Source organism: Mizuhopecten yessoensis, unplaced genomic scaffold (genome assembly GCF_002113885.1).
Source record: "Mizuhopecten yessoensis strain PY_sf001 unplaced genomic scaffold, ASM211388v2 scaffold8361, whole genome shotgun sequence".
NCBI lineage: Eukaryota > Metazoa > Mollusca > Bivalvia > Pectinida > Pectinidae > Mizuhopecten > Mizuhopecten yessoensis.
The window spans coordinates 1330684-1353001 of NW_018407509.1; the positions used below are offsets into that span (position 1 = coordinate 1330684).

Genomic DNA, 22318 nt, shown 5'->3' on the forward strand with positions numbered 1-22318 from the left:
TTTTTTACAGAGTTATCCTTCCTGTTAACAAGTTTTACAGAGTTATTCTTCCTGTTAGCGTTTTTTTGCAGATATCCTTCCTGTTTACATTTTACGCAGTTATCCTTCCTGTTAATATTTATTACAGAGTTATTCTTCCTGTTAGCATATTTTGCAGAGTTATCCTTCCTGTTGGCATTTTTTACAGAGTTATACTTTCTACTAACATTTTCTCGAGCTATTCCTCCTTTTAAAATTTTCTACAGAGTTATCCTTCCTCGTAACATTTTCTGCAGAGTTATCCTTCCTATAAACATGTTTTACAGAGTTATCCTTCCTGTTAACTTTTATTACAGAGTTATCCTTCCTGTTTACTTTTTTTGCAGTTGTTTTTTATTTCCTGGTATTTTTTTCTACCGATTTGTTCTTCGTTTTGATCAAATCTGTAGAAAATCTCAGCGGGACTTGCTAACAATTTCTGCAGAGTTATCCTTTCTGTTAAACACACATCTTTCTCATGAACAGACGTACTGAGACGCACCACACATGATGAAAACAATTAATATATTAAACAGGAAGCCATGTTTTTTCAATCTATCATGCCATATCTCGGGAGAAAAAACATTGCTCTTTACTCAATGAGAATTTTATTGAATATTTTCCCATATCGTTTGACGACTTGATGTAAAAAAAAGATTGCATGACAACAGCACATCATCTCCAGCAGTCTTCGGGAGATTTAGCATCCTCAGGGTTTGATAACAGACTTCCGCCTTATTGATTGTGATTTGGAAACACACTGTATTTGGAAATACACACCTACGCAAACAGGGCGGCGTAAGTGAAAAAAAAACCCAAAAAACCCCCACTTCATATCTAATTCATAGCAGGGACATGCATGCATTACAGTAATTCAACAATCTTATTTGATTTTTTTTTAATTTGTGTCCCCCCAATAAATGATTTTTCAGAGACACAATAATGAGTTACAGTTTAGTCTGTGAGAGCTAAAATTATAGACGAATAGAGCTAGACCTCGATTTCAGTGACTGAGAGTCCATTACAACTGGCTGGAGTGAGCAGGAAGAAGCAAAAGGCTTTTAAGGAACTCAAAACACAGTGTACCTTAACCCTTATACTGCAGCTAAGCTAAGTTCTAAACTCCTATCCCCACCCCTACTCAACCCCTCTAGCCCCTGATGCAACATTTTCACCGAATGTTGGATGATTAAAATCTAAATTGATGTTTTTACAAATTTTCTTAACTATGAAATGTAAATTTCTGCTTGCATTTTATCTCCATTTTTTTCAGGGACATTGCCACAAAATTGACATAAATTTTATGCAACTTTCATGTAAATTTCTAAAATATAAATGGATGTTTTTACGATAAATTTCTGAACTAATGCAAATTTCCTAATGTGTTCTGTCCTCATTTTTTCTTTGGACCTTGCAGTCATTTAGGAATAAATTGTATGTATCTTTTGTTATTTTTTGCAAGATTTAGGCACTTCTTATCAGAAACCTGGTTAATTTTGCCACAAAACAGAATTTATCGGTTTACAATTTCTGCATCTTAAACACGAGAACTTAGACCAATCTTTCCTACACAGATTGCCAATTAAATCCCCCTACATTTTCGTCTGAATCTGACAAACATGCCATTAAACAAGTCTTCGTTCACATCATGCTAATTTTAAAGTCCTAGCACACACAGAAACCATGGTGCTAGAATATGGTGTCGTTCACAGCAGGGATCATCATCATCACACACACAAGCTTCATTTTAAAACTTCTTGCCCCAGAAACCTTCCGAATCTTTTTCACCCTGGCTAACCCCACATAACTAGGACAGGCATTGTTTATCTGTTTCTTAAATACCTCGTTTAACCCTGTAATAAATCAAATTCCCTTGCAAACATGATTCTGCCATAAATATGCCATTTTCTAGCACTGGACCGAGGGAGGATGGGGGAAACCTGCACTAAGGTCCATGATAGCTTCACGTTTTGCGTGCTGTTTTATCTAGCATTGTATCCCAAAACACGAAACAATACCCAGGTTGTCTGGAAGAAAGAATTTATTCTCTGAACCCTCACTGAACAACTTAGAACAGTCCAAGTCAATACTGGAAGAGTCCATTGTGATGACGAGAGGGTGGGTAGGTCAGGAACTTGTAAACCAACCTGTGTTATCTTATCAGAGTGTGGATGTAAATTCACAGATAATGAACCAAGTTATCAAGAATGGGTTTTGTTGTCCAAATTGTCTACTGGAACTTCTAATTCCATACCACCATGTTAAACGTCAACACTGCATGTGAACGGGTTTGATTGTTCCAGAATTCTGACAAGTATGTGATATGGAGCCTAAAGAAATCCATAAAAATGAACATGAATGTCGGGAGTTTATTACCAGTGGCTCATTGCTCATGTTTTTTGGGTTTTTTTTAACATCGCAGGAACTTGTCAATCTGGAGATTTCAGCATATCACAGTGTCTCAAGATACAAATAGATAGATTCTGCGTAATTAGTGTTACAAGAGGATCCAAAGGGCCTGTACATTTATCAGACACTGGCTATAAACAATATATCTACACGATGTTATATTCACATTTAGTAATAAGACTGAACTATTTAAACATTTCCATAAAAAAACAAAATGTTGGTTCACATATTTGGTGGTAGACAATTTTATCTTAACAAAGATACATTGCAATGATAACGATTAATTTCGGTTTTTTGTCAAAACTTGCATATTATTCTTTTCTAGATCAGCAAATTTATTCTTTTAGCGGTCGACAATTTTATCAAAACAAGGATATGTTGCAACATGAAGCCATTTATTTCCATTTTTTTCAAAGTTATAATAACAATAAATCTTACGGCTAATTAATTGTAAACATATACCCTAAAATTTATTCCTTTTTAAAACTGCTTCCATGCTGAAACAGCTTTTATCAATTTATCATAGTTGTTTCACTAACAGAGTTAAGGAAAGAAGAATGCGTGTACATATATAAGGCAACTAAAATGGGGTCCCCTGCAGAATCAGACGTTTTCTCCTGTGTCTTCTGCTTGAAGGAACCAAATTTGATCTATGGGCGGATTAACACTCTGGCCTTCCACACATATTCAGAGAAAGTGTTTTTCTCCTGCCCACACAACGCCAACAACCCAGGTATAAAATGGTCTGGGGTGGATGTTACAGTATCTGTGCTGTAGCATTCAAGTGAGGTGGCACTATAACTGATACCGTTGGAAGTACGGTCCCACTACAAACAGAACACAATACATCTCCAGCACACACTTAGGCATACATACATATGGAGATATTAGTCAGGTGGCATAGGACTAGTAGTTAGTGCCTGATAAGGTAGCTCCTGTGATTTCCTCAAAATTGTATTGATTAATGTAAATGCTAATTGTTATTGATTGTATAGATTGTATATCTATGTACTGTAAAGTGCTTTAGAGTAGCTTATGTTAACTAGATAGGGGGCTATATCAAATGTTGTATACTAAGAGAAATAATTGCATGATAAGAAAAAGAGGGTGACAATCACTGGAACTTGATTGCATTCATGGTGCTATGAATTCAAATACAATCTTGCATGCTGGTAGCTTCATTTGAATAAGTGCATTGAGAATGTGAAATGTAAAAATAACCTTCGTGAGACAGAAATCAATTTCTTTGACAGATTATCAGGGTGACAATACAATTTCTCTTTGACAGCCAAGGTGATGGCTAATTCAACCTACAGCCCACCCATCTTATTACAGCGATATTATTACGAAGCATTTTTTCCAGATCTAGTCTCGATAATCAATGGATATAGAGTCCCTTCATTAGTGCTGCTCAACGACATTAACACCGGACCCTTGGGGTATCAGAAACTCCTCGTTTAGTGTGTGCTGATTGGAAGCCAGTAAACTCCACTTAAAGTGCTTCTATTGTGCCGTACAAGATGGCATTGTTTTCAACAGTAAAATTATATGGATTTTTTTATTCGGCTACAGCAGCTGGAGAAAGTGCATGTACTTTTACTAACTCAGAGGCTGTTGAAATAGAGAACTCCGAAGGAGTCTGTAAGATCATCTATTGTTGAATAAACACATCTATTGTTGAATAAACAAATCTATTGTTAAGTACTGTCTACTGTTACCAAAAATACTGTGTATTTTTACAATAAATAATGTTAATAAATCTGATATCATTTATAATACAGTAAAAATATCTTAGAGCTATATTATTTCAACTGAGGGTTGTTCCGGCCAAAAAAAAACCCAAAAAATACTTGTTTGGCATAGCCCTACCAACAGAGACTTTATATGTGCCAACCCAAAAAATTGTTTGTGAGAAAGAAAAAAAGAGATTTTTCTCCTATTTACTGACCCGGACTTCAAAGTGGTGGGTTGGTCAATGCCAAGTGGAAAATATTCTAAGGTCTAAATAACATGAAGGTATCTGTATACATATAATTATTTATTGTGTTAATATATGCGATAAGCGATGTTCATACATCATTTCAATATAAATGATAAATAAAAGACTCTAAAGAATGTCAATATTTTCATTGAATCTAAATAATTATCTATAATATTTCAGTAAAGAGTAAAAAGTTGTGTCTGATTTAAATATGTTCTGTGTGTAAATTTAAAATGTCTTTCCTGGCGATCTTTGGTATGACTTTCGGGATACAAACCAGGCTAGAGCCTCACTCTGGCTGGAGGACTTGTGCACTTAATTTTTCCCGTACTTTACTTCTATAAAAGTACAAGTATACTTGTGGACGATGAACTTCACGATGATGGTATCCTAGGGACTATAGTGACCAATTGAGTGACACGACGCACCACAACTTTAACCGACACGATAGTCGGGTTCGGATCATTTTAAATATATTGTGGCAGAAGTAAATTCCTCCCGGCGATATAAAATGTATGAATCGCATGAGACAAGTTTCTGCATAAACTTTCTCTGGTTTGCGTAAAACTGTCATGAAACGTTAGTTACATTGTATCTCATAAAATTATTGGCCGATGATCATGAGGGGTGGGATTGCTGGTGTGGTGTTGTGTGTATACAGAGATAGGCGTGGGTGCAGGTGAGATGAGGGTATAAACATGCGTTCATGAGAGGCTTCTCTCTTTTTTCGTACCAAGTTTTAATTACCTTAAAGAACTAAAACTTCGTCCGAAAAATTATAATCTTCTGGCAATTGATTGGGATGTTAGAAATTCCAAAATTGTTAACCCTTTTACCCCTATGTAACTTTAATAAACTCTACCATGCATTAATCTGGATATGTCCATTATGGTCTATTAAGTGGTGAAAGGGTTAGAAAAATAAAATTCATTATGCTAATTCTGGTAAAATATTCCTCGTATCGAAAATGTTCCCACCAGAACCTCAATCTCCCTACCAGTGGGAAAGAAATGTCTCTACAATATGCCGGTTGTCATGCATAAAATTTACCTCCTGCTTAAATAATATTCACATACTTTTTATGCAGAATATACCCCTACCAAAAAGTACCCCCCCTGTATAAAAAGTACCCCCCTGTGAAAATTTAATGTTTCAATATTTTTAATCAAAAAGAGTTCAGAAGTTGATCAGGAGGTTACAGTCGGATTGATGTGTTATTTGCTGGGGTTGTATGAAAATGGCGATGGCATTGGTTTGGTGTACACCTATTAGTTCATGAACCCTTACACACGACATGAGAGTGCATTAATAAAACAGTTTCTGGGGTGAGGGGTAGGTAAGGTGATTCAAACCCTCGGGACAAGAAGAAAACCTCAGGTTCCGACTGAGGGTTTTCCTGGAATTTCATCCCGAGGGCTTCAATCATCACACCTTCACCTCATTCCCTGGGACAGATTCTATACTCATCGCCTACATTAATTCACGACTAAAAAGCACAAACAAACAACCCGTAAAAGGCCAATAAAAATCAGTGCCAATCTGAGTGATGGATGACATTTTCCTTCTAGCCCTAATTAATGTGACGTCAAAATCGCTGTACTTTTATCCTGTGATGTCGCTATAGTGATCCTGACCTATGGGTCGGATGGAATTTTTCCGGCACTGTTGGACATGGGGGATATTGGCAAAAAACAAACTATGTACTTTTATATAGACATATGTAGGCCTTATACATATACATACATAGCAGATATGGCCCATCAACTGTTTAACATATACTGATGTGTGCAAATGTGACAGCTAGGCCACGAATTAGCGGATAGACATGTGTGTGCTCTAAGACATAATTTGAGAATGACAGATCGGGGAATAAATTATAGTGCTGAAAACTAAAAACAAGCTCCATCATCACAACATTGGGTCCGACAGCTGTCCCTAACAAACCATTCAGATTTCATTGAAATGAACCGGTTGTTCTATTTGCCACGATTACCCTCATTCTCTGCCCCTATATTTTAAGAGTTCTCCAATAAATATTCATTTGCATAAAAGTACTTTGCTCTTTCTGTGTAATGGGCACAAATGCATATTTTAACAGCCTAGTCAAGTGTCTAACCTTTTTTTCTTAAAACAATTATCTTCATTTTAAAGTTCTTATTGTAAAATCTGAAGGTACAGAAAAAGACAATTTTGGATTTAATTAAATGACATTCAAACATAACATTTCAAGGAAACCAAGTTTGAATTGTCTTTTTTATAGCCGAATCAATAAAGATTTGGGGAAAAAGACTACTATTAAAACCGTTAGGCGAAAGGAGACGATTAATTTCTTTCAGCATGGTCAGCATTTGTGAAAAATTTGTCGTCAACATCAAAGAAATCAATAATCGTAAAAAAATATTTTGTATTTGATTTTCTATCCGCATGTCACAAAACTGCCCAGCGTTACTGTAGCAGCAGACATCAGTGCCTCACAGGAAATCAAAAAATGAAATTATTTGAGCGTGTAGTTTTCCCAACATGTTATACACATTGTTTGAGCATGTGGCGAATTGAACTGACCATGATTCATGGGCGTTTTTATGATAGAAAACATGACAGCATCTCGAAACGAAATTGCTGGACCACTGGAAATCAAAATAAAAACGTTACTTCAGAGGTCTGGATCCATATACGGAAGAGTAATTCCAACAATGGCTAAGTTTTTGTGTTCGACAATTCAGACAGAGCAATAAAGAAGAACTCAATTCTGTGCCGTTCGTTATCTGTCGAGAGATTCAAACGTCAATATCTCGACTATCTTCTCGGCACACAAGGGTCTACTTCGTGGACCAATGAAAGCATAAAAGGGGTGATTATATGTATATGCGGAGAAATGTGTGTGTCCCTTGTACCCTACAAACTCGCCTCCCGTTGTCTGGTATCAAATCAAGATGGTCAATGTTAGTTCTCATTGTCTTGTAAACGTGACGATTGATGTTTGTTCTAACTGTCTTGTTACAAGGCGACTGATGGTATCTTTCACCATCATGGCCTAGTAGTGTTCTTGTAGCATCGTTCACCTGAAGAAGGGTGGCTATTTTCTCTTTCTTACCTCAGTCAAAGTAACTTAGGGGATTTTCTAAAAAAAAAAAACTAGACCCTATAGTTTGGTGTTTGTGAAACAAGCATAGATCTAGTTTACAACACATTAAGTCATTCACTCTTGAAATTTCATAATGAACTATTCCAACCTTTGAATTGGAGGAGTTCAATTGTGTCTTCAGGGGTGAATGAGTTACATCTTGACCTTCATCTTTAAGTCAAAGTCAAGGGTCTAACAAATGGCAAAATAAAAAATCAAAGTTCCATAACACATGCAGCATTAATTGAATAGATAGCCTTAAGGGTCCCTGTCCAACTGCAGGCAAAACACTAGAGAGTTCCACAGTGTTTTTTTCATATGCAAAGAGTAACCTCCCCTTAATTTAATTTATTTTAGATATAACTGTATATATAATGGGCCAGGAAACTATTGGTGAGGCCTAACTAACAAATATTTGGTGTTTCTGGTAAACCTACCTACCCTAATATTTTATGCCTACCCTGAAGTTTTTAAGGCATTTTCAAAGAAGCACTGTTAAAGTCAAGATCACTCTCCAATAGAAACCATATAAAATTATTTGTTAAAATATAAATTGCTACCTACCTACCTACCCTAACTTTTTCCAACATGTTACAGGAAACACATATATTTTTTTGTATGGCCCAATCAGGTCATATAGTTAACGTGACAGTATTTTAATCAGGGGTCCAGGGTTCGAATCCCTGAGTGACAATAGCCTGTTGCACTTATTTCTGTCGGTACATAATTGATTGATTTTTCATTTTATCAATTTTTAGTCACAAAAGCTTAGCAAGATATTGGATTTCTTTTCAGAAATGAATTAATGATGCTATACTAATAACAGTTAACAATAAAGTTTCGAATTCCAAGTAACAATTTTTGCCATTTGTGCGGAAATCGTTAAAAGCTGAGTGTACGATATCATGAGCGAATGAAAACAATATCAAATTCCATACCAATTACATTGATTCTTTATTGTATTGTGAAATAGAGTTGAATATTGGAATGAAAGTTGGCAGAATACAGAAACAGATGGATGCATTTATTTATTGATTGCGTTTTGATATCTCCAAGAAATAAACCAAATAAAAACAGAGAGAAAAAATCATTTTCCCACTTCAATTACCCATTCAAAGGGTAAGAAAATCAAAGGCCATAAAACTCTTTCATAGAAATGACTCACCCCGAGAGGCAGAAAATGAAAAGTACATGTACCCTTATACCATAGATAAACATGCAATACCAATAATCTCAAATTATTCCCGTAAATGGAAACTTCAGTAAATACATCTTGTGTAATGGCCGTTATCCATGCTGCAGTTAACATCTTGTTTTATATAGATACACCGTATTTAAGTTTATGTTTCGTAAAGATTTCTTCGGCAGAAAAATCCTGTAATTCGTTACGATCACGTGATCATGACAGCCTTGATGATCGGCATTGTGGACAAACAGATTTGCTTTAAGTTGCAAATGACATCTTTACGAAATCAGTGGTATTAGTACTCCCAGAGATACAATCTTTAATATTGATTATTCCATGATATAAAAGACTTTCAAGCCGTAAAACATGATCCAATTAGAATCGGAACAGATTCACAGTTAGGGCATATAACGATGTACTGTATGTACCGCAGACTCCAAGACAGTAGTGATGTCTGAAGAAATACTAATTCAAAAACCTTGCTATGTGTTTGTTTTATCTATAGATATATATACTGGCTAAAGGTCTACATCAGCTGCATGACAAATATAATGGCTGCAGGTGCACACAGAGAATTACATGGGGGTGTTGACACAGGCATGAATTCAGCCTCAGTCATAAAATATCATATACTAAATCTTTGACTATCTTCTGCTGCAGGTAAAAAGCCTTGATGGGGATTTAATATACACTATGTTATATATATATATATATATGCTAAATTCTGTACTGTTTTCTGATGTATAAATAATAGAAACATTCATAGGCAATTCATGTTATGTACTAAATCATGTATTATCTTCTGCTGTACATAAAGTATATTGTCTTCTTATGCAGATATTAAATAGCTCTTGGATAAAGACATGTAATGTACTAAATCATGTACTGTCTTCTGTTGTAGATAAATAACTCATGTATTGTGTATACTACAACAAGGCATCAACTGACTAAGGATCATGGGTAATTTACTCTACCATAAATTTTCTTTAAAAAATATCACTGTTTCATGTTAGATTTTCACATGAGTGTTAAAAATTTCCTTCAAAACGATTTCTTCCATATTTTTTCTTGATACTCCCTTACTTTGAAGTTTGAATTATGATGCAATGGTTTATTGAATTTCTGTTTATATTCATGACAGTGCTATCCATTACCCACCCATTTATAACTATCACATTTTGCCCCCAGACCCCATATTATAGAAGGCTTAGAATCACTAGGAAACTCGACAAGGTCAATTTTACCTTAATTTTACCAAAGAAAAAGTTATGATTCTGTAAAATTCCAGCTCGAATACCCAACAGCATATATTTGTTGCATTCTCTCCTTGATATTGGTTTGAAGATTATAGATTATATTTATACATTAAAAACAAATGTAGCCACTGGGAAAATTGATTTATATGACTCAGACCTCTAGCCTATGCATTTTTTAGTTTCTCTTAATACATCACAGAATATCTCTGAAAGGATGAAATTGAAATGAGATTCATAAATATACTTTATCCTCGCTAAGCCGGAGGAGAAAATCCACATTGCCTTTGTTTTGATAATGAATACATAATAAAGAGACGGGCGTGAAATATACATGTACACCAATTCATTCTCATGGGGCTGTAATATTCTTTTTCATAAATATGCAATTTTCCGTGATTTATAGGCTTAGACCAGTTATCAGACAGTTTTATCCCCCCCCCCCCGGTTCTGCATACTGCAGGGACCATATTAGTAGTGAAGACTTACAGATCTGTCGTGCAAACACGTATTCAGCTCCCCAAGGAGGCATCAACAAATCACTTTGCAAGTTTTGAACCAATAAATATTACGCCATATACCCTTCACTTACCGTGCTCGTAACAAATGTTGCCGAGGGCTCGACAGATCTGGGTTGCCATGGTGATATCTTCTGTTGATTTGAGCATGTTCAGTAAAACAGGTACAAATCCTTTGTCAACACACTCCTTCCTCACCGGTTCTGGAAATAAATTAAATCAAAAATTATATGTAATTGATTTCATATTGTTTTCTTAAGTGTTGATTTGAGTATGTTCAGTAAAACAGGTACAAATCCTTTGTCAACACACTCCTTCCTCACCGGTTCTGGAAAATAAATTTAATTAAAAATTATATGTAATTGTTTGATTTCATATTGTTTTCTTATGTAATATGGCTTGACAATAATTTTGATGCAAGTGTATTTCGTTTATTTCCAGATTCATTTTAATTTTTGAAAAGTACATCAAGTAGGTTAACACATATTTATATATATATATATATTGTGTATATTGGAAAATTTTCATGGAGGCAAATTTTCGCCTTTCACTAGTATAATCTATTTTCGTGCAATGTTATTTCCACCCTTCATATATATTGTTACTATGTATGGTATGTAAATATGTGTTTGTTTTCACAGTCGTGATAAATTCGCCCTCATTACGCAGGGCCAAAATGACGAAAGTTAAACAGCGACGACCATTTCCTGGTATATAGAGTGTGTATAGCACTTGGTTGAGAGGTAACATAAAAAGACTTGGCAACTTCAAGCTGATAATGATTTAAGGATCCAAACACCACTGCAGGGTAAAACTAGAGAATTCCGCTATGTTTTTTTGTATATATACAGCCTCATTTTGAATATAACTGTAGCGCAATTACATGTAGGCCAGGACACTTCCGTTGACAAGACGTACAGCTAAATTGGTTAGAGCTACAGTATAAAAGTTTGAGATCCAGGGTCATTTCTGAGATGAAATATCAAAGGTTCATGTATTCAAGGTAGTAATGCTAGTAAAATAGGTTTCCATTGCAAAGTTACAGTTTTTGGCAGTGGTGCAGGGATCCTTAAATTCAAATTTGATCTATCTTAATACAGTATTATTAGCGCATGAGGCACGGTAGTCTAGTGGTAGGACGCCGGGCTACAGGAGGCACGGTAGTCTAGTGGTAGGACGCCGGGTTTGTGACCAAAAGGTTGCGGGGTCGAGATACGGCAAGGCACTTTGTGGTATCTTTGAGCAACATGCTTGACTCTGCTTGTTCCAGTCTACTCAGCTGTAAATGAGTATGTGGTTAGGCAGTACTAGAATTGTTGAATGCTAGCTAGCTGTGAGCGCCAAAATGGCAGCACCGGCTGTATGCCCTGAAGTGAGTTGAGAAAGATATTGGCTGGTTGCAAAGGCCCTATAACCACGGATAATAATTTGTGAACCGCTTTGAGACGACCTACGAACTAGGTTGTGATAAAACAGTATATAAGAACCTTCAATGATATATAAAAACCTCCAATAATCAAGTTGAACATTCACACACAATATTCCTTTATTCACAATTAAATCTTAAAAGTGTTTTAGGTACAAATTTAGTGAATAATGATGTTTAACCCTTTCACCGCTGTAAACCCTATAATGAAGCCAGGACGTATACACATCAAGATCAACAAATGGTAGAGTCTACTAAAGTGACATGGGGATGAAAGGGTTAAGGTTCTATTATAAAAAGATTTAAGTTACTTAAAGCAATTAATAATAACAAAGCATATTTGCATGAACAGATGAAGTCACTATTGGGTGAACTTAGGGGAACATTCAACAATGAATATCTAAAGTCCAACTGCAAAGTCACAATTAATAATGTATACTGTGCAAGGGCCTTGCTTTGAAAGTTAAAACATTATGCAGAGCATCTTTGCGGCCATTTTGGCCCCCAAAATTCAGCCCTAAATCCTACCAAATAAAAGAAGGTATTTTACCCGCCGTAACTCCCTCAAAATTTCCCAACCAAAAAATTCAGCCTTTTTATATATTTTTCTTTTTTTATAATTTCAGCTTGTATTGATTTTATTTGGATGAAGAATCAACATCTAATAATGCATTGGCTAAACTCATGTGTAATTCAAAGTCAGGATAAACCAGAACTATATCTTCAACTAAAGTATGGGTCCCCTGTGAAATTAAAAAAAAATGAAGTTCGAAACAAATATAGTCAGGAACAAATCTAGGATTTAGGGGAATCTACCCTTTTTTCAGATTTGGGGGAAATTGAATTTTGATACAAGGCTCTAACGTACGATGTTTTGTCCGACATACATTTGTGCAGTATATTTCAATTTATAAACAATGTTAAGCTTAAATGGTAGAATGTTTTAAATTATGGGAAGAAAATGAATATACAATGTATGCAGTATTTTAAACTGTTAGACTTTTAAGAAAAATCATATAGGGGAAATTTTTTGAAGAAAAAACTGTTATTTTCTTGATGAAAAAGATGAATTTTAATTAAAGCACACGGGGGAATTTCAAAGAACAGGGAATTCTGAAGGGGATCTACACATAAACGGAAGTGAATCAAGTCTAGATTGACCCATGGTCGTATAAGGGTCCCCTGTGAAATGTAAGAACCTGAGGTATCAAACAAAAATGTTCTACAACCCTGCTGCACTGTTTCATTATACAATCTCAAAAGTTCAATGCCGCTCAGAGATCACTTAATGGATTTTACAATGCAGACACACAAATATAAATTATTCATATGCGGTATACATCCAGTCATGCAACAGATCTGGAGAAACAAGCTAAAATGTCAGTGGAACTCTTCAATGTACACAATTCACATGTTTTTATAGGGCATGCATTTTCACATGTAATTTCTGTGGAGAGACATCTATATTTAGTCTGTTTTATAAAGGTCATTGCTTATAAATACATTTTCTAGTTCAACTTCCGGGAAGAAGAAGAAAACGTCCAAATCCATTTTAAGTCACTGTTGCATAACAAAGGGGCAACGTAGCAGTGTCGGCTAAGATCTGTAAGCTACAAGAAGATGCAGGTTCAAACTAAGCTGGTAGAAGTTAGCCACTGTTTTTGTGTCTTTGAGCACTGATTGTTACAGTCTGCCCAGCTGTACAAAGGGGTGCTATTTTACTAGGCACTAATACTGCAAAAGACTTGTGTCCTTCAACAAAGAAGAAAGCAAATTGGTCTGCTGAAACCATGCAGATCAAAGTCCAGCTCTAGGGCCATACCAGGCCACTTAATTGTTGTAGACTTAAAAACATACAACTTCTGTCAGTTTTTATTTTGCATTTTTGTTATGGTATATAATAAGTCCTCGAAACAGCAGCTATGGTCTTATGAAAAATGGAATAACCTAGGGAGAATCTGCCAAAAAGAATGAATACAAAATTGAGAAATAGAAAAAAATATAGATCCCAAATGTTGTAATAGGGGCAGCAGATCATCGTTTCTTCATCGTAGACAGAAAAAGGGGGCTCACATGTAAGTTGCATCTAAAGATATAATGAAGTGGGATGCATAAGGCTTTTTTTTGTTCCCTGAAATTTCAGTCGATTCATATATTCTCATGAATGGTTTCTATAGGAAATGGTCCTAATATATAACAGTGTTAATGTCCTTTAAAAGCAAAATAACTGCTTTTGCCCATTTAACTGAACATTCCGCTTGTTAGTGACCATATAGTGTCCAATGAAAGCTGGGATGTCATCATGCAAAAGAATTTAGTTACCGGTCATGTACTCTTCTTGGAAGAGTTCTTCCGACCTTCAAGAGACAGAAGAAAATATTTCTCTGCGAATAAAAAGCTATGTAGCAATCTTATAAAAAAAAAAGAGGAAGAAGATGAATCCATACTCAAATGGCCAAAGGTCATTCTTGAGAAAACAGAACATATATATATATATATATATAGAAAGCTATGTAGAGAAGTATACATTAATGAATATGCATGCTTACCACTTTTGGCCAGTTCGGCAAGAACCATGATGACTTTCAGCTGAAGGTCAGTTGTCCCTTGTGTTAGATTTTTGTAGAGCTCGGTGAGAACGCCACATTCCACAAATCCATGAGTATGGCTGTCAAGGTCCTCTGTTAAAACCATGTATATCAATAATCAATATGATGAACTATCCAGTGTTAAACACAACACAAAACAAAATTTAAAACAAATGATAGAAAAGATGATACAATATAGACTTGTGAAGTAGATATTTCTTCAGTGAAACAGAAAGTTACACGATATAATTATTTTATGGTGCATGTGAATTGCAGTAAATGTTTCTTATATGGAAGCAGGCGCGGTACCTTTTAGAATTGTTTTTGAACTGCTGTCTTTCAAATTAAAAAAAAAAATCCACAATATTTAGGATTCAAAACAGGAGATAATTGAAGAATTTCAGAAATATCATTACATTTTTTTTTTAATAAAGATTATAAAAATTCCTTATTCTTCTGGCCAAATTTACATAATTTATAAATGGATAAAATGACTGGATTATGTTTGTTTGATATTGTCACTTACCTCCACTGAATTTTTGGAGAAATGATAGCACTGCGTCCAGACTGGGCAGCAGATCTTCGTGAGTGGTGGACATCTGTAGATTCTCCAGGAGAGCCAATGCCTCAGAGTATCCTTCAGGTTCAGCTGAAAGGAGAAGATTAATTAAACTTAAAATACATTTTTTGGGGGATTTTTTTTTTTATGTCTAATCCAAATCTTACACGAATTGTCCCTTTGACCACTGCACTAAAAGTGTGATGTAAAAAATCTTTCACAAATTATACCTCACTTTTTTTAAAAATCAGCTCTCCAGATTGTGATCGAGGGAATCTAGAACAAATTATTTTTTGTTATTGAACTGCTATGATTATCTAGTTACTGTTTAAAAGAAAGAATTTCTGAATGTTGGATGTGATATTGGATAGATGTAATTTTAAATTTTAAATATCTTTTATATTTAAAGTTGTGGGTACCTGTTATACGTCATGTAAGGTGACAGTAGCCAAATCGGATCACCAAACCATCATTTTATTAAATCATTGAAACATCTGAGGAGGAATTATATTCATTTATGGTTGTATCAAAGGAAGAATATCGATGGGTGTTCTTACCAACGAAATTAGCACCCGGGGCTCACTTGAGATATTTATAGAACGCTCTGAGGTCACCAATCAGTGTCTCTGGTTTTTGTGAATGTCAGGACCCAAATCAGATCAAGGCTTGAATTTTGCAGTATCTTACGCTTCAAATGAATATTTTTTTGTCAGCATATTAACATTTTATGATGACCTTTAGAATTTATATGAAAACAAGTATTTCTAAAGTGTGAATTTATTCCTATAGTCCAAAACAGAATGCATAGTCGTTGCAAGAACCATTTTTTTAAAAACACTGACATTTGAGTTTGAATTACGTTTTCTTGTGCTATTTGAACTTAAAAACTAATCATCTGTAGACAGAAAATGGTGCATGCATGGCTATTTATTCTAAGAGTACATCATTGTTATAACTGATGTGTTCACACATTTATTTATTTATATGCATTTTTGCAAAAAGTGTACTGATTTGGGTACTGATCCAATTTGCGTATTGCCTCCTTAAGCGTTCAATGACAGTTGAAAAATATCAGATGTAATAATTAATCATTACCAAGTATAAATGAGCTTGAATTGTTTCAATACAAATGTAAATAAACAACCCTTTATTTAAATTCAACTTTACATATAGTCTAATAACTTAATAAATAATATTATTTTGTTAAATTAAAAAGATCCTTTCTAATTCCATAATTAAATTGCAATCAATAATCAAATTTGTTTCCCGAAGCAGGTGTAAATATTTATATGACAATCAAGTTTCATTTCCTTTTTTATTCCTACTTCAGCTTCAAAATATTAGAAATCTTTTTCTAATAATAAAAGTGATGTTCATATTGACAGTATCTGACTTAACTGTATGCATTTTTACATAATTGTGAGAAAACATGTGATCGCATTTTTCTTACAAAAATGTGTTGTCTGGATATTTTAAAGTTTGTTCAAAAACCAACTTCACGATGAGCGGCATCCTAGCAGCATAATGAAATATTACTGCCAAGTCATGTGTAAAAATTCAATTTCGTTTTCTAATAATCCCGAACGTAAGCGAAAATACGGGTCATGCCAGTAACTTGCTCGACATCCTTACCCATTGTTGATGTTGATATCGGTGTCCCTTCCTCTCTAACTTCAATGGAATACACAAAATTACTGAGTCCGAAATAGTATCGTGGTCTATATCAGCGCTGCCATGACACCGGATATCATAAAAGTACAACTTCCGCAACAAATTCACACCCTAATAATACAGTCGTAATCCTGCTATAACACAAACGAAAGGAAAACACTTTAAGAGCAAAGCAAAATGTTTGTAGCGGTTTCAGTAAATCACCGCTAGCTTGAACTAGATTCTTTTTATGAATTCTGTGCTGTAGTAATATATCAAGTCTTCCGTTTCCTTAACCAGTACGTCGAGTTAACTCGTTTCACGAGAAAAGTACATGCACATTAATAATTAAAAAATGATAAAACATGCTAAACAAGTGATTTCCTGCTTCTATATTTAGGAAAACGACGGTCCCTAAATTTAGATCTTTGCAACTCGACAGGGTTTTTGATCATTTCCGACAATTTCTATTTTTGTATTAATTGTTTTCAAAATGTTTGTTGAAAGTCAATTTTGAGTTACTTTGGCTATTTTATGTACTTTTGTTGATAAGTAGTTGAACGATACACATGGATTTTCAAACACCGTATCATATCTATTTTTAGAATCGGGCACCCCCTACGGCCCAGTGATGTGTATTTCGTTTCCTGGCACGAGCTGGGATTATCCCCGACGGGTTTGAAGCGTATATTTCATGGCGGTTTCGGTGAACTCGGGATGTCTTTCACCGTAGTTTTGAAGGGTGGACCACCCTGGGGATTTAGAATCCAGGGTGGATTAGAGTATGAGGAACCCATAAAAATAGCCAAGGTAAGTTACAAATTTATTTTAGGGAGGAAAAACATCAATTGTTTGCAGTCATAAAACTTTTGACTTGCTGTGTATTCCATATCAACCTCTGAGTCTGAGAGAGTTCCAACTTTAAAACCCGAATGCGAGTGGAACTTCGTTGGAAAAAAAATATCGGTGAAATATTTCATTATTTTGGACGCAGTTTATTACTGTAATGTCTCGTCTGGACATAGCTACGCTATATTTATGGAACATATTTTATCATGTGTTTTTAACTTTTTTTGTGACGAAAGTAAGTCCAATTTGATGGTTCAGTAATCCAGCAAAGAGCAACTTCCTACAAAACAGCTGTGAAGTCCCGAAGCCTGCAGCCAAATCTATCATCCTGCCTGTAGCTTTTAGCAGTCAACGCCCAACTGTTATCACTAAAATGTTTATAAATTTTGCTTCTTAGTTTAATTATCTATTAAACAATGTTAAAAATTTCATCATTTAAATTTAAATCACTGGCAAATGTTTTTTCTAGTAGAGTAGCCTACTGAATCTGAAAATAAATTTGTGAGCTGCTTTGGATTATGATACTGATAGATCAATTTGTCATAAAAACAAATAATTGTACATTACCTCTGGTCAAAGGATATTTTATGTTATCTCAGTGATTCTGGGGTAAATTTGATAGTGTTCATTTTGAGAGAAACTACTAAAGTAGATGTTTTAGTAAAATTAAAAAACGTAGGGCCAACTGAAGTCAACTTGGGCTGTTGAACTTTTATAAGTTGTATGGAATTTTGTAATCAAATATCAAATGATGTTACTTGTAAATGTGCTGCGTATATTCCCAGCTTACGAGGCAGTTATCAAGTTTAACCATCAAATTGTGTATAGGCATTCATACTGTACAAATACAGTATATTTATATTCAGAGATAATAATCTTTGGGAGATAGAATGGGGTTCATGTGTCCTAAACATAAAAAAATAACTAGATCAACATGTCAGCGACTTAGCATGTATATATATATGCATGATCATTATCTTTTAATTGATTCGTTATCAGCGTTTTAGTGTTTAATATTTGCGTATTAAAAATTACTATCAAATTCTCTCTGGATCAAAATTAATATGAGGAATAATATCTAAAACATATATACCGGTATGTATCATTGCAGTATAAAGATAATTTTCTCCTTCAAATTTAAATCTTATAAATACTGTAATTTTGTTTGCAGTCTGAAGTTTAAAGCTTGCAAGGCTTACAATGACGCCCAATAGTATTAGGGTTGTACGCTACAGTTGGTTTACATGTACTGTAGCTATATATATATAGCTTAATTATGTGGAAATCTATGTGATCAGAAAAATATACATATGCAATTTTATTGTCATGTAATAAATTAGCCCACCCCCTACTTGAAGTCATAACTTATGTGTTGGTCTCCTGGGCATATTGTAGGATAAATACAGTAATTGACTTTATTTTGTCTTTAAAAACTTTGCTTCTCCGCAAAAATCCATCTTTGATTGGTCTGAAGATCTGCCGTTGTTAAAGAATATGGATCTTGTCAGACTCATTCGACATACATACAGATATCAATATTTAGTGTATGAAATATATTCGTTACGTAATTACATATTTAAATATTGGCAGTGTTTGACATTATTTGGTTTGATCAGAAAGTTTATTTTCATACCATTGGCCGATGGTAAAGAAAAGATCTTTTAAACTTTTCTGTTTGATATTTTGGTATATAGCGTAATTGCCAGAAACAGGCTGGCATACATGTGTGGTATGATTCTCCTGTGTGCCCTTGAGCACTTAAAAGTCTGCAAGATTCAGGTATAGGATAGATTCTGGAGAAAAGCCATTCAGACTGACAGATAAATATTGAAAAGTTTCTCATTTTAAATATCAATAATTGTATTAAGGCATTACATTTAGGGCCGCACACAGATAGGGGAAACTTGTCGCCCCAAGCTCAAACACTGGTAACGGTTTAGATTATTAGATGTATCAGGAATGCACTGGGTTTCTGGGAAAGACTGACTGCACGTGGTTGATAAAAGATGAATGTGATCTGGTGAAACAGTTTGTACATGTAGCTTGGATAATGACGTTCATTCGTGATATCTGATGAAAGGATTAAAGATGTTCATAACGATTACTGACAGCCCAGGCATTCCCAGGTAGATGGTAGCATGATCTGAGGGTACAAGCCCGACCTACGCAGGTCTACTATATATATATATATATATATATATATATATGTACACAACAGTCGCATTTATATGTACGATGAACGTAAATAATTAAGTCAGACTCAGAACTAAGGAAGTTTACACAAGATGTCTTCACAATAATTCAAGAGTAAAAGTGAAAAGAAGAATAGCACTCATGAAAATTAAAATATACTTTAAGGAAACAAAGCTTCAGGAATTGCTACTCTTCTGGGCTTTTTTTTTCATTTATTAAAAACTTTTGACAAGAAATTATGCTAATGCAGATAGATGGCACTTAATTACTTTGCTCATTTCGATACTTAATTTATCTTTCTAATTTTATGCAAAAGAGGGCGGTGAATTTGTGAACAAATATTTGTGAAAAATGAACCATGCAAATTTAGAGTATTAACTCATTCACCCCTGAAGACACATTTGAACCCTTCCAATTCCAAGGTTGGAATAGTTCATTATGAAATTTCAGGTGTGAATGAGTTAGGCTGGTTGAGCAAAATTTAAACCCTAAGAGTTTGTTCAGAGAGCAAAAACAATGAAAGTTTGATATCATTTAAAATTGCTGCAATCGTTAGATTGCAAAATTAACTGTGAAAGTTTAATGAATTTAAGTTTAAAAATAAATTGATAAGTTTACAAGATGTAACATGGAAATTTCGTCTGTTGATGGAGTGTTTGCATGGGCAGTGCAGTTGAAAGCACACTTGCCTTTGAATTTATGCATTCAAGTAAGTTATGAGGTCACCCTGCCCGACCACATGGGTTTTCCAATTTTTACTGCAGGTACTCCGGTTTCTTCCTACATTTAGACACTGCACGCTACCATCCAGGCAAACAAGAGTAATTAATATAAGTTGGGAAAACTTAATACATAATTGTTCTAAAAAGACAAAGTTTATTACTATTAATGAACTATATGAGTACTGTAATTGAACAAATCCTAGCTATACATGTATTAAGTGACTGGATTTAAACAATAGCCATATGGAAAGGCATAAAAATGATGACTACCATATTTGATGTAATTAGGACCCCTCATGTTGTATAAGTGCCTTTTCCCATTTTTTGATACATATTGGAATATAAGCACCCCCTTTTGCCAAACACACTCTCCACTCTGCTCCAGTTGGCAGACTACACTTACTTAACATTTTATGTCTGATACTTCAGTAATGCAATCTTAACAGCTTGCTAGTGTTTAGAAAAAGAGTAAACTATCATATTCAGGAATTTCCACTGGTAAAATGCCCAACAGTTACATTGCATAAACACACATGTTATGTAACTTATGTTTCGTTATCTTAATAAGCACCCCAGCCAATTTTCAAAACATATTGGGTGTTAAATATGGCATATACGGTACCTACTGTCTATTGGATCTACAAGATATCAATATCATCATCTTTTATAGAACTTTCAAATTCTAAATTCTTCTGGTAAACATTATAATAGGATAGGCCTTTAATGTCTTTCAATTGTCAATTTTGGATACTTACTAGGGTGTTTTATTCTAGCCTGTTAAATGTATGTATAGCCAGTAAAATTAACTCGACTGTGAAATGTCATTTTGAATTGAGATTGGTGAGGATTTCATGATTTAGACGTAATTGCTTGGGTTGGCAGCACATACATGTATATCTATAGTATAGTAGGCTAGTTCAGGCTTCAGCCACAGCAACAATTCGAGTCTTTATATAAAATTGGAGGTTCTTATATACCGCTTTATCACAACCTAGTTCGTAGGTCGTCTCAAAGCGGTCCACAAATTATTAACCGTGGTTATATAGGGCCTTTCAACAATTCTAGCACTGCCCAATCACATACTCATTTACAGCTGAGTAGACTGGAACATGCAGAGTAAAGTATCTTGCTCAAAGATACTACANAGTATCTTGCTCAAAGATACAACACAGTGCCGTGCCGTGACTCCAATCCGCAACCCTTCTGTCGGGAGCCTGGCGTCCTACCACTAGACCATCGCTTTAAACTTTCAGCTTCAAATTAAAACATATTTTAGATTATTATTATCAGAAATTTATCAAATATTATGATATAGGAGTCAAATTAGAGGTGTTTTTGATGGTGTGATGTACATACGCTATATATGTACATGTAAATGCAAACATGTAGATATGTTCACGATGGTGCAAGTGAAATGGAAGCTTCCTTGATATACACTTTGAAAATTATAAATAAAACAATTCTCTTTACACAGTTTGAGGGGTGAATTAGGATTTGACTGTATTTTTCTAAGGAACTATAACCGTCCCCCTCCCCCTTCCCAACCCCGAACCCCCTCAAACCCACTCAAACTTAATTTGTTAATGGAATGTATAAAGCAGTTCACATTTTGTGAAGGGTATAAAATGTATTAAAAGTAAGATTTGACTACTACCTTTTTAGGTCACCTGAGCTTTAGCTCAAGTGACCTATTGCTATCCGTTTTCGTCCGTCGTCGTCCGTCGTCCGTCGTCCGTTAACATTTTACATTTCAAACTTAAAGTCAAGTTCTGCTGGGCCGATTGAACTGAAAGTTGGTAGGAATGATCGCCTCATGGTCCTGACAAAGTGTTGTTATTTTTC

At 34.8% G+C, this 22318-nt stretch overlaps 2 protein-coding genes across 3 annotated transcripts in view; one reads left to right on the plus strand and one right to left on the minus strand.

Moving 5' to 3' along the window:
- The window catches only part of LOC110455679 (rap1 GTPase-GDP dissociation stimulator 1-like), a 54345-nt gene extending 37522 nt beyond the window's left edge, over positions 1-16823 (minus strand). For both annotated transcript variants that reach the window (XM_021505949.1, XM_021505948.1), the window contains exons 1-5: positions 16695-16823; positions 15030-15152; positions 14465-14596; positions 10765-10817; positions 10564-10639 (exon numbers count right to left, since the gene is read on the minus strand). In XM_021505949.1, coding sequence (XP_021361624.1) covers positions 10564-10639; positions 10765-10817; positions 14465-14596; positions 15030-15152; positions 16695-16698 — 388 coding nt within the window. In that variant the 5' untranslated portion in view covers positions 16699-16823. The remainder of the gene's footprint in view (positions 1-10563; positions 10640-10764; positions 10818-14464; positions 14597-15029; positions 15153-16694) is intronic.
- Positions 16824-17358: 535 nt separating this feature from the next.
- The window catches only part of LOC110455709, a 152528-nt gene continuing 147568 nt past the window's right edge, over positions 17359-22318 (plus strand). The window contains exon 1 of the mRNA XM_021506010.1: positions 17359-17522. Within this exon, the coding sequence (XP_021361685.1) occupies positions 17430-17522 (93 nt within the window). The 5' untranslated portion in view covers positions 17359-17429. The remainder of the gene's footprint in view (positions 17523-22318) is intronic.